General features: G+C 39.0%; 1 protein-coding gene across 1 annotated transcript in view; it reads right to left on the bottom strand.

The window, feature by feature from the left end:
- LOC122817643 (prostaglandin E2 receptor EP4 subtype-like) overlaps positions 1-3,257 on the bottom strand; it is a 45,463-nt gene extending 42,206 nt beyond the window's left edge. The window contains exon 1 of the mRNA XM_044090702.1: positions 1,764-3,257. Coding sequence (XP_043946637.1) covers positions 1,764-2,534 — 771 coding nt within the window. The 5' untranslated portion in view covers positions 2,535-3,257. The remainder of the gene's footprint in view (positions 1-1,763) is intronic.
- Between the last annotated feature and the right edge of the window lie 9,509 nt (positions 3,258-12,766).

Here is a 12,766-nt window from a genome sequence, read left to right as displayed (position 1 = left end):
GGCCTTTATAAGCTGAATATGCTGTCAGCACACATTACACAATACAAGGATGTGTATTGTCGCTTATAGATCAGAGTACAGGTTTTGTTGAGAACTTGCATATTTTTTCAACTTGACTAAAAACTGGTTTATGACAGCTTGCCTGTGCAGTAAGTTACTGTCCAAAGACTTCTCTCTGAAGCATACTTGATTTTATGCTTAACTTAGCCAGCAATTTAAAACACTTAAATAGCAGCATTTGTCTATCACACATGGTGGTTCAGGATAAGACATTAATGATTTCTGTAAGCACGATTCTAGTCTTGCTGCATTACTATCTGTGTGTATGGCCCTGGGCCCCTGTCCCTGGACAGCATAGCTCAGCATGTTTGTTCTGCATATAATAAAACATTAAAAAATGTGAAACTGGTTAAAAAGTCCCCACTTAACTAAGGGCAGAAGAAACTGGTAGCTTAAAGGTAATTCATACTAACTCAGTTTTATTTGGCATTTGTGATTTGCAGCACAGCAAATGTTTCTAGTTTAGAAAGTGGGTTCATAGATGTTATAGAAGAAATGCGTAGAGCTGTTACTCGCACTGCAGTTTTAGTGAGGAATGCAGCTACTGATCTGTCTCATAACACAGACATGCATGTGTATGTACACAGATAAGTATACATATATAGACACATGAAGACATGAAACAAACATGTAGCACAGGTTGCCAGCATTCACAGATGAACACTCAATCACATGTACTGGCAAAGTAGCACACATTTGTGCGAGTGATTGGGTTGCTGTTGTGTGTGTGTGTTTGTCTGCATGTGTCTGTTTTTCTCTCTCACTACATGTATTATATGTATTGTGTGTTTATACACGTACACACACACACACACACACACACACACACACACACACACACACACACACACACTTTACAAGTCACTTCTTAGTCTCAGTGTTTCACTCAGCAGGAAAGTCATTTAATTCCCTGAGCTGTCAAATTCACTCTTTTTGGGGTCCTGTAGGTGCACTACATCAGACACTTCTGTAGAAGCAGCAGTCTGGTCCTGTAAGAATACTTCAGCTTTAGAACTTAAGGGCCTTATAGAACAAGAGCTAAAACCTATTCTTCCTTTGCCATTTGGGACTCTCGGCCTATAAATATGCTGCCTTGACAAGTCACCATTTTCTTGAGACAAGAGTGTTGTAGCTGTGCCTCACAAGAATGGTCCTGTATCGAATGCATTGTTCCTGATACATGCAGTTTTATATGTACTATTGAGCCTTGACTATTATACAGACAACTCCCTTGACTCAGTATTCCAAAGTATTAAGGTATTTAGCATTTACTTTGATCTAAATATTTTTTCTACATCTGCCACTGAAAATGTGATTTTGTTTCCAGTGGGGTTGTAATGTCAACAAAATGTATAAGTTAAATAATAGATTACCAATAAGTTTCAAGCAATAACATCTTCCTAATGTCACCAAACCTACTCTTATTAACGCAGGAATGACTATGCTGATACTCTTTGTATATTGTTGCATGTCACAGTCAGGTGCTAGTGTTCATACCTCTAAGGATGCAGGTAAAGTCTGCATTCACTGATTTAATGCTAATGACACATACAGTAAAGTGAAGGAATAACCTAATGTTCCAACATTGTTCAAACATCGCTAGGACAGGACTGGCCAGTTACAGTGATTATACAAGCTATTCTTTTTTTTAGTTTTATAAAACCATGTTCTGCAGACATTTTACAAAAGGGAGGAATACATACCACGAGAGGTATGGAACAGATCAGGACCACCACAGATGTCACAATAAGAAGTAAAATCATCTGTATTTCCACCTGGGTAATATTGGATGCCAAGGCTGTAAATCGATCCCTGCTGGCCGTATATATCAGACGGCTTCTTGAACCCCTATACATGAATGCCAGTGTAGCACACACCATTATGTTGCACACAACAGTCCCCATAATCAAGACAGAGCTGATCCCTGCATACAGGAAAGAATATGCTGCATGTAAAGTTTCATTTGATTTCCAGTCAATGAAACACCAGGTTTTGGGTAATTGTATCACACTTTTGCTCATGCCCATGGACGGCAAGGCACATAGCAGTACACTTCCAATGTAGATTGAAAATAGTGTCCACCCTGCCACCTTACGGCTTATATATTTCTGGTACAAGTACGGCTGGCTGATGGACAGGTACCTCTCCACAGACATAGCACAGATGATACAAAGTCCTGCAACACCAAAGAAAAGCAATATGAAGGAATGGAACTGACAAAGACCCGATTCGAAAATGTTATCGCTAAGATAATTGACAAGCACTACTGGACTGGCCATACATGTTCCAAGGAGATCAGTGACTGCTAACCCACAAATCAATGTATAAAATGCAGACTCTTTTCGCTCTTTTTTGGACTTGCAGAGCACAACAATGGCTATAGAGTTCCCAATTACTCCTGCCAAGAACATAACCAGTGGAACAACAAGTGAGGAGTCTCCATCACTGGAATTAGTATTGTTGGAAATATTCATGCTCCCACAGATAATAACAGTTGACTTTCCCACTGCTGCCTGGTGGTGTCACAGAGGTCAATAGAAGCACCAACCTGAAGGGAAATGTCTACAGCATGCCAGTTTTTGGCTTATCTTTTTCCTCCTTTGAAACAAGTATGTTGCTTTTCTTATAGATTCATTTTTCCCAGATCTTACAGTTCGGTTTTCAATTTCAGAAAAAGCCACACTGAAGGAGAAGAAGAAACTTTGCTTTTGAAAGTGCGTTTTAGCTGTTGCAGTCTTGTTAGGCTCTGTGGCTTAATTAGTCATAGAAAAAGAAATTCTTAAGTTTCTTCCCAGATATCTGGATTAGTACTGAGTAAACTCAGAAGATTTCTTCATTCCATTGTCCCGTTTCATTAAAAGAAAAAACACGCTTGGAAGCTTTAGACATCTGCATTGTGAGCACACATTTGTAAAGCTCTGCCCCTTGAAAAGCATGCTCTCTGTCTCTGTCTCGCTCTCTCTCTGTTTGACTCCTCCCTCCGTAGAAACTAGAGAAAGCACCCTCTTTGTCCCTGAAGTGACATGAATCATAATTTACTAACTCAATGTGATAAACTTTTTGAATTTGAAATTACTGTAACTGAATCAGTAGCACAGTGAACACCAAATTATTAGTTTGAAATTTTCTGTTCCTTAGCTATTGTGAAAAATAAAGACAGAGCTAATGCACAGCCTAGATTAATATAATAAATAATTCTGAAAGTAAACATACTTTTTGTCAATATATATTGCAGATACGTTATCTGGAAATCTGAAGACAGGAATCCAATAAAAATTGTCTTTCATTTTCTTGAAGAGAGATATGTGACTGAAGTTAAATATTTTCTGTCTAGAGTGTTTTTATTACTCATGAGTTTCAGAAACCAGTCAGTGACATGAGATTAGTCGTGCAGTGAAAGCCATTACTACAGGGTTACAGCCTATGTGCTTAATGGGATTGGAGTTCTCAGTGTCATAAAAGTAATAAGCAAGGGTCATATCATTTACAAGTTTTAAAGCACATGGTTGTAGTTTATTTTCTGCTTAGCTGCTTCTTTTAAGCCCATGATACATAAATACTTCCTTTCAGATATGATCCAGAAGTAGTCTCTAGTTAAAGGAGAGCTACACCCTAAGCGTAAGTTTCTTTTTAGAATATAGTTTTTTTCTTACAAAAAAGTTTCATATAAAGTTATAAAGGATGACCTAGCTGTTTATCCCCTTTTGTGGCATTTTTGTTCACCTTCCTCAATAAATGACATTTTGAGATTTGAATTGACTTTTTCTTTTTCAGGAATTTTTGCTTCCTGGCTTTTACATCATATTAGCCATCCCATTTTAAGGTTTTGGTGCAGGCGAAGCCCTCAAAGCAAGGAATATGTAGAATTGCCATTTTTCTCTTGCAGTGGTTCAAAGCTATCAAGTGTTTATAACCCTTTTTACTACTGAGCATCAAAGAACGGCTGAGGCTGGAGTGTCAAGAAATCTGATACCACTGACTGACAGTGGGGAATGAATGAGTCCACTGCAGGTAATTGTTAGTTTACAAAGAAAAAAAAAAGTTACTTTAAGAAGTATTGTGTGGCCAAAGAAAAACAGGATCATTCCAATGTGTTTTATAGAGATGTTTTAACCTACTGAAGAGCACTAAACTTTTGCTGAGCTCACCATAATGGCCATTGCTTGCTGTCGTATCATTTTAGATGATAAAACTGTCATGCATGACTGTGGCCTAACATATGGTGGTGCATGGGCAGTGATGCTGTCTACCAACATTCACATTATATAACCAAATGGCATACTGTAGCAGCTGTGCCCTGATAATATATGTGTACTATCACATGCATAGAAGGTATGTGTGCTGTGTTGTTGTTGTAGTGATGGGATATGTGTATGGGAACCATTTCTGCATACTTGGGTTACACATGTGGAACTATATTGTGCTGGATTGTGCAGATATGTTTTGAAGATGTACTGAACAAACTACCTTTGTGTGTATGTTTATGTCTGTACATGCACATGCATGTGTGTCCATATGTGTGTCCACGTGTGTGTGTGTTTATCTGTTTGTGTGTGTGTTTATACATGCACGTGTGTGGATGTGTTTGACCGTATATGTGTGAAAATTTGTGTGTGTGCATGTGTTTGACCATTTAATGTATTAGTGTGTGTGTGTGTGTGTGTGTGTGTGTGTGTGTGTGTGTGTGTGCTTCTGTGTGCGTGCATTTGTGTGTGTGTGTGTCTGTGTGTACGCGCGCTCGTGCATGTGTATAAATGTGTGACAGTGTGTGTATGCATGAACATGCGTGCACGTGTGCCCATACATGTGTAGCAATGCATGTAAGTGAGTGTCTGCATGTCCATACATGTGTGAGCATGTATGTTGTGTGCAAATATAACTTTGATTTTATTCAAAACATGAAAATCAAAACACCCTTCAAGTAAGGTATGTTTTATTTGGAACTGTTAGCACAGTAGCACTTATGTAGCTCACCAAATGACAATGTTCTTTGTTTGCAGGGACTTTATCCAGCTTCTTTTCACTGCTGATACTTTGAAGAAGGTAGGGGAATTTTGGCAGGCTGAATGGCACAGTGGCGAGGAATTGTCACCTCACAGCAACAGGATCGATTCTTGGCTGGCATGCCTTCTTTTTGGAGTTTCCATGTCCTCCCCATATTCATGTGGGTTTCCTCCAGGTGCTCTGGTTTCCTCTCACATTCTAAAGACATGCAGTAGGTGGACTGAACACTCTAAAATTGGCCATAGGTGTGAGTGTGCTTTCATGTGTGTGGTATGGAAGAACTACTGCAGCAGGTCTAGCCACCCAGCAGTGTAAATGTTGGATCTAAATGATTGTCATTGTTGAAGTGACACTCCAACCCCATGTTCAAAATGGGAAAAAGGTGTAGTGGATGGATGGATTGGTTCAGCATAGCTTCCTGAAGTAGATCAACAAGGCCTTGCTCTGGTGGTAGCAGCCAGAGAAGTTCTTATTTTATTTTATTTGATTCTGCATTTGCTAACTGGGCAAGTTGATTGACACAGACTCTTTTCAGCCTTGACTTGGGCCAGTAGGCAATTAAAGCATATTTGAATGTAATAAACAGATTTAAAAATGATATAATTGAATTTATTGTGCTATGCAGAAAACATGAATTTGAGTACAAAAAACATAAATATCCTAACATGTCACACATCATTTCGTACCAAAAAATAGCAAGAAAGTCTCTGTCCTTTTTAGTGGTACCCTGGGTACGTAGGAATTCTGGCTATAAGGAGTAGCAGGTCTAACAAATTGCTAAAAAAATTGTAAGAAATAACTTGCCATATGATTACAGCAAGCAAACCAATACAACACATCACCTGTCTAACCTCAGTTTCATGGCCTTGGTGTACTTATTTTAGGTTCATTGACATTCTGCCCTTTATAATTTTACAAATAGATTCTGAACAATCAATCTATAGGTGTAGAAAAAGAAAGCAAAATTACGTGATTCTGATGCGGTTAAATATTCTGTATTATATCTGTGTGATGGCTATACTTCAGTCTTGCTCTGCATGCTGGGAAGTTTTGACTCAAGAATCTCAGCAACAGTCCAGGATTGTGATGGAAATATAAATGGATGTAGTACTTTGGAGTACTTTCTCCTACACTTTTAAAACATCTCGTTGCAATAAACATTTTAACCCAGAACACTTCCAGAATGAACTGAGTGTATGCAACTGGTCATCTTTAAAACACCTCACACTAGATGAAGCAGTGGCATACTTATGAACTGAGTGTATGCAACTGGTCACCTTTAAAATACCTGCAACTAGATGAAGCAATGGCGTACTTATGAACTGAGTGTATGCAACTGGTCATCTTTAAAACACCTCCAACTAGATGAAGCAGTGGCATACTTATGAACTGAGTGCATGCAACTGGTCACCTTTAAAACACCTGCACCTAGATGAAGCAGTGGTGTACTTATGAACTGAGTGTATGCAACTGGTCATCTTTAAAACACCTGTAACTAGATGAAGCAGTGGCATACTTATGAACTGAGTGTATGCAACTGGTCATCTTTAAAACACCTGTAACTAGATGAAGCAGTGGCATACTTATGAACTGAGTGTATGTAATTGGTCATCTTTAAAACACCTGCAACTAGATGAAGCAGTGGCATACTTATGAACTGAGTGTATGCAACTGGTCATCTTTAAATCACCTGCAACTAGATGAAGCAGTGGGATACTTATGAACTGAGTGTATGCAACTGGTCACCTTTAAAAACACCTGTAACTAGATGAAGCAGTGGCATACTTATGAACTGAGTGTATGCAACTGGTCATCTTTAAAACACCTCCCACTAGATGAAGCAGTGGCATATTTATGAACTGAGTGTATGCAACTGGTCATCTTTAAAACACCTGTAACTAGATGAAGCAGTGACATACTTATGAACTGAGTGTATGCAACTGGTCACCTTTAAAACACCTCCCACTAGATGAAGCAGTGACATACTTATGAACTGAGTGTATGCAACTGGTCACCTTTAAAACACCTGTAACTAGATGAAGCAGTGGCATACTTATGAACTGAGTGTATGCAACTGGTCAGCTTTAAAACACCTCCCACTAGATGAAGCAGTGACATACTTATGAACTGAGTGTATGCAACTGGTCACCTTTAAAACACCTCCCACTAGATGAAGCAGTGGCATACTTATGAACTGAGTGTATGCAACTGGTCACCTTTAAATCACCTGTAACTAGATGAAGCAGTGGGATACTTATGAACTGAGTGTATGCAACTGGTCACCTTTAAAAACACCTGTAACTAGATGAAGCAGTGGCATACTTATGAACTGAGTGTATGCAACTGGTCATCTTTAAAACACCTGTAACTAGATGAAGCAGTGGCATACTTATGAACTGAGTCTGTGCAACTGGTCATCTTTAAAACACCTGTAACTAGATGAAGCAGTGGCATACTTATGAACTGAGTGTATGCAATTGGTCATCTTTAAAACACCAGCAACTAGATGAAGCAGTGGCATACTTATGAACTGAGTGTATGCAACTGGTCATCTTTAAAACACCTGCAACTAGATGAAGCAGTGGCATACTTATGAACTGAGTGTATGCAATTGGTCATCTTTAAAACACCTGCAACTAGATGAAGCAGTGGCATACTTATGAACTGAGTGTATGCAACTGGTCATCTTTAAAACACCTGCAACTAGATGAAGCAGTGGCATACTTATGAACTGAGTGCATGCAACTGGTCACCTTTAAAACACCTGCAACTAGATGAAGAAGTGGCATACTTATGAACTGAGTGTATACAACTGGTCACCTTTAAATCACCTGCAACTAGATGAAGCAGTGGGATACTTATGAACTGAGTGTATGCAACTGGTCACCTTTAAAAACACCTGTAACTAGATGAAGCAGTGGCATACTTATGAACTGAGTGTATGCAACTGGTCATCTTTAAAACACCTCCCACTAGATGAAGCAGTGGCATACTTATGAACTGAGTGTATGCAACTGGTCATCTTTAAAACACCTGTAACTAGATGAAGCAGTGACATACTTATGAACTGAGTGTATGCAACTGGTCACCTTTAAAACACCTCCCACTAGATGAAGCAGTGACATACTTATGAACTGAGTGTATGCAACTGGTCACCTTTAAAACACCTGTAACTAGATGAAGCAGTGGCATACTTATGAACTGAGTGTATGCAACTGGTCAGCTTTAAAACACCTCCCACTAGATGAAGCAGTGACATACTTATGAACTGAGTGTATGCAACTGGTCACCTTTAAAACACCTCCCACTAGATGAAGCAGTGACATACTTATGAACTGAGTGTATGCAACTGGTCACCTTTAAAACACCTGTAACTAGATGAAGCAGTGGCATACTTATGAACTGAGTGTATGCAACTGGTCAGCTTTAAAACACCTCCCACTAGATGAAGCAGTGACATACTTATGAACTGAGTGTATGCAACTGGTCACCTTTAAACCACCTCCCACTAGATGAAGCAGTGGGATACTTATGAACTGAGTGTATGCAACTGGTCACCTTTAAAAACACCTGTAACTAGATGAAGCAGTGGCATACTTATGAACTGAGTGTATGCAACTGGTCATCTTTAAAACACCTGTAACTAGATGAAGCAGTGGCATACTTATGAACTGAGTGTATGCAACTGGTCATCTTTAAAACACCTGTAACTAGATGAAGCAGTGGCATACTTATGAACTGAGTGTATGCAATTGGTCATCTTTAAAACACCTCCCACTAGATGAAGCAGTGACATACTTATGAATTGAGTGTATGCAACTGGTCACCTTTAAAACACCTCCCACTAGATGAAGCAGTGGCATACTTATGAACTGAGTGTATGCAACTGGTCACCTTTAAATCACCTGCAACTAGATGAAGCAGTGGCATACTTATGAACTGAGTGTATGCAACTGGTCACCTTTAAAAACACCTGTAACTAGATGAAGCAGTGGCATACTTATGAACTGAGTGTATGCAACTGGTCACCTTTAAATCACTTGCAACTAGATGAAGCAGTGGCATACTTATGAACTGAGTGTATGCAACTGGTCACCTTTAAAACACCTCCAACTAGATGAAGCAGTGGCATACTTATGAACTGAGTGTATGCAACTGGTCACCTTTAAAACACCTCCAACTAGATGAAGCAGTGGCATACTTATGAACTGAGTGTATGCAACTGGTCACTTTTAAAACACCTGTAACTAGATGAAGCAGTGGCATACTTATGAACTGAGTGTATACAACTGGTCACCTTTAAAACACCTCCCACTAGATGAAGCAGTGACATACTTATGAACTGAGTGTATGCAACTGGTCACCTTTAAATCACCTGTAACTAGTTGAAGCAGTGGCATACTTCAACACTAAGCTCCTTGAAATCTTGGATTTCCATGCCCCTTTCCCTACTCAAGGAGCACTACCAAAACTGCACCTTGGCTTACGAAGGAAACTAAGCAAAAGATTCCACTAAGAAGCAAATTTTGGGCCAAATGGCGTACCTCTAAAACCCCTTCAGATCATCTAAAATTTAAACAACTTAGAAACTCAACTAAAACATCAATACTACTGGACAAAAAAAACTTCTTTCAACTCCAACATTCCAACCAACAAAGTCCACAAAAATTCTGGTCAGGAATCAATAGACTACTGCATCCCGGCAACTCAAACTCCAACCCCCTCTGGAATCACCACCAACACTCCCAAACTAATTGCTGATTCCTTCAATACCTTCTTCACTGAAGATATCCAGTCACTTGCTAACTCTCTACCTCCTGTATCCTCTAATCGTTCTTCATCCTTAAAGAACCCACCACCCACTTTCCAACTCCAACTTGTGCCTACATCCCTTATCTGTACTCTCCTTCAAAAACTTAAACCCTCTACCCCTTCTGCCGACCTCTTACCTGCTAAGTATCTTCAAATAGCAGCTAAATTTATTGCTTACCCTATCTCTATCCTAATTAATAGAACCATCACTGAAGGCACCATCCCATCCATCTGGAAAATCTCACATATAATTCCCCTACACAAAGGTGGTAACTCAACAGAACTTTCTAACTACCGTCCAATTGCCCTACTCTCTCCCATAGCTAAAATCATGGAAAAATGCATCCATCGTCAACTGCTAGACCACCTCCTCCAAAATAACCTTTTAGCTAGCTCGCAACATGGCTTTCAACCTTACCACAGCACCACTACAGCCCTCTTATCATTCTCTGACCATATTAACAAGAACCGTAACACCCTATCCTCTGCTATCTTCATAGATCTTTCAAAGCATTTGATATGGTTAACCACCACCTACTACTGAATATGCGTAAGTCCCTTTCACTTGATAGTCTAGCTCTACAGCGGTTCAAGTCCTACTTAGACAACAGGCAGTACTCTGGGACAACACCCTATCTTCCCACCTTCCTGTCTCTCTTGGTGTACCCCAAGGTTCTATTCTGGGCCCTCTTCTATTCTCTATCTTTATAAATGATCTGTCTACTAGCATCCCACATGCTGTATCCATTCAATACGCAGATGACTCTACCTTAATTTCCTCAGCTACTGAACCATCTGGACTACAGTCACTCACCCAAAATGTCTTTGAACTTGTAGAGGATTGTTTTTTACAGCACTGCCTCTTCCTTAACCCTAAAAAGACTAAACTTCTACTGTTTACTCCCATACTCAAGCCCCCCCCCACTTTACTTCACTACTAAATCTAAAAATAGTACAGTTATATCCCCTGACACTACCACTAAACTCTTGGGAGTGACAATTGACCACAGCCTTAACTTTGATACTCATATTAACACCACAATAAATTCATTTAACCGAAAACTAGGCTCTCTCTATCGAATTAAACCTTTCCTTACTCCCATAGCTACAACTTCTATTGCCCACACCCATCTCACTCTTTTATGCATCCTCTATATACACAAATCTTTCAAAAAGCAACCTCAACAAGCTGGCAATCTCCTACAACACTGCCAGATTTGCTACCGGCTCCCCTGTTAGATCCCACCACTGCCAAAATCTGAAACAACTGGGTTGGCTGGAACTCCAGAACCATATTCTTCTTCACCAACTATCTATTACCCATAAAACCCTGTATCATCCAAGTAAGACACCAATTCTCAAAAGTCTAATCTGCCCATATAAAAATCTTACAAACCTATGCTCTGCAAACAAACTACTCGTCACTACTCAAAAATCTAGCAATAAAGCAGGAGAATCCCTCTTCACTAACACTGTAGGCAAAAGCTGGAATCTACTTCCTGGTGAACTTACATCTCTTTCTTCAACTTCACTATTTAAAAAGAAACTTAAATCATACCTTACAACTCACTGGCTATGTCCCTGTACTAACCCTGACTAAAGTATCTCTCACTGTTAGTCTTGCCCAACATCTTTTTTTTTTATTACATCTCTCTTTCTGCAACTTTAAGTCCACAACCATTTAGGCTGACTTACTGTAACTAGGAACAACTGAATTGGCCATCTTACTGTCTTATCAACAGCTTACTACCCTACACCCATTTCTTCCAATCCCATTTTTAACTACTTTGTTCTCTTATTCCTGCTCATCACTTTGCTTTGGGTGTCTACCGCATACTTCTAAATCCTTCTTCCTCTTCTCATAGTAAAAAAAAATAATAATAATTATATGTTTTTGTTACCTTGGAACACGTTATCTTCTCACAAGATTCTTGTAATTAATGTTTAATGTACTGTTTGTGTAAGTCTTCTATGTGGAGCTTTTCTCCCCGGGCCTCTACTGAAAATGGACATATATCCAGCTAGACTAGCCTGGTCAACAAATTTAAAATAAAATAAAAATAAAATACTTTATGGCTAAGATCCTGGAAAAATGTATTCACTCACAGTTTAGGAGCCATTTCACAAGTAGCTATCTAATCACTAAGACACAACATGGTTTTAGATTTAACCATATCATCACTACTGGTCTGCTTAGCTTTACAAATCAAGGCAATGTTAAAAAGGATCCAAGGTAAGTTTGTCTCCTCTGTCTTTCTTGATTTATCAAAAGCATTTAACACTGTCCCACATCAAAAGATTTTATCAGTATTGCCTCCTTAAACTCCCTCGAACCGTGATCTCTGGTAGACTCCAGGAAGTTAAGTGGCAAAAAAAAACTATCCCTCCTTTCTCCCTGTCTTTATTGGAGTACCACAATGTTTCCTTCTTGGTGTCTACTCCTCAGCATGTATTCTAACTCACCTCCCATCTGGAAATTACTCTTATCATTCAATACACAGATGACCCTCATCTGATGAGACCCTACCATCCCTCTAATTCAAAAAAATCTCCTCCTGTTCTATTGAATCGTGGTTATCTGTCTCTGAAATCCATCTTAACATTAACAAGACTAAAGTTATAATTTTTACCACTAAAAGTACAATGGAACACAGTTTTTTTCCCATTACCTCAAATAACACCCAACTAGAACTAGTATCCCAAAACTAAACTTATAGATGAAAACCTAAAATTTGACCATCATGTTACATATGTGATAAAAAAAAAAAAAAAACTTTGTAGAGATCTAGACACTACCTTAATAATAAAACAAGACAAAAATACTATCTACCTACATTTACCATCTTTGCTTTACTCATCTCGCATATTAACCTAACCTTTTAACCCACAG

This window comes from Protopterus annectens, chromosome 13.part0 (assembly GCF_019279795.1).
Source record: "Protopterus annectens isolate FY-2018-M chromosome 13.part0, PAN1.0, whole genome shotgun sequence".
Classification (NCBI taxonomy): Eukaryota; Metazoa; Chordata; order Ceratodontiformes; family Protopteridae; genus Protopterus; species Protopterus annectens.
Note: the sequence above shows the minus strand (reverse complement) of the source record. Positions and strands in the feature narration are given on the sequence as shown.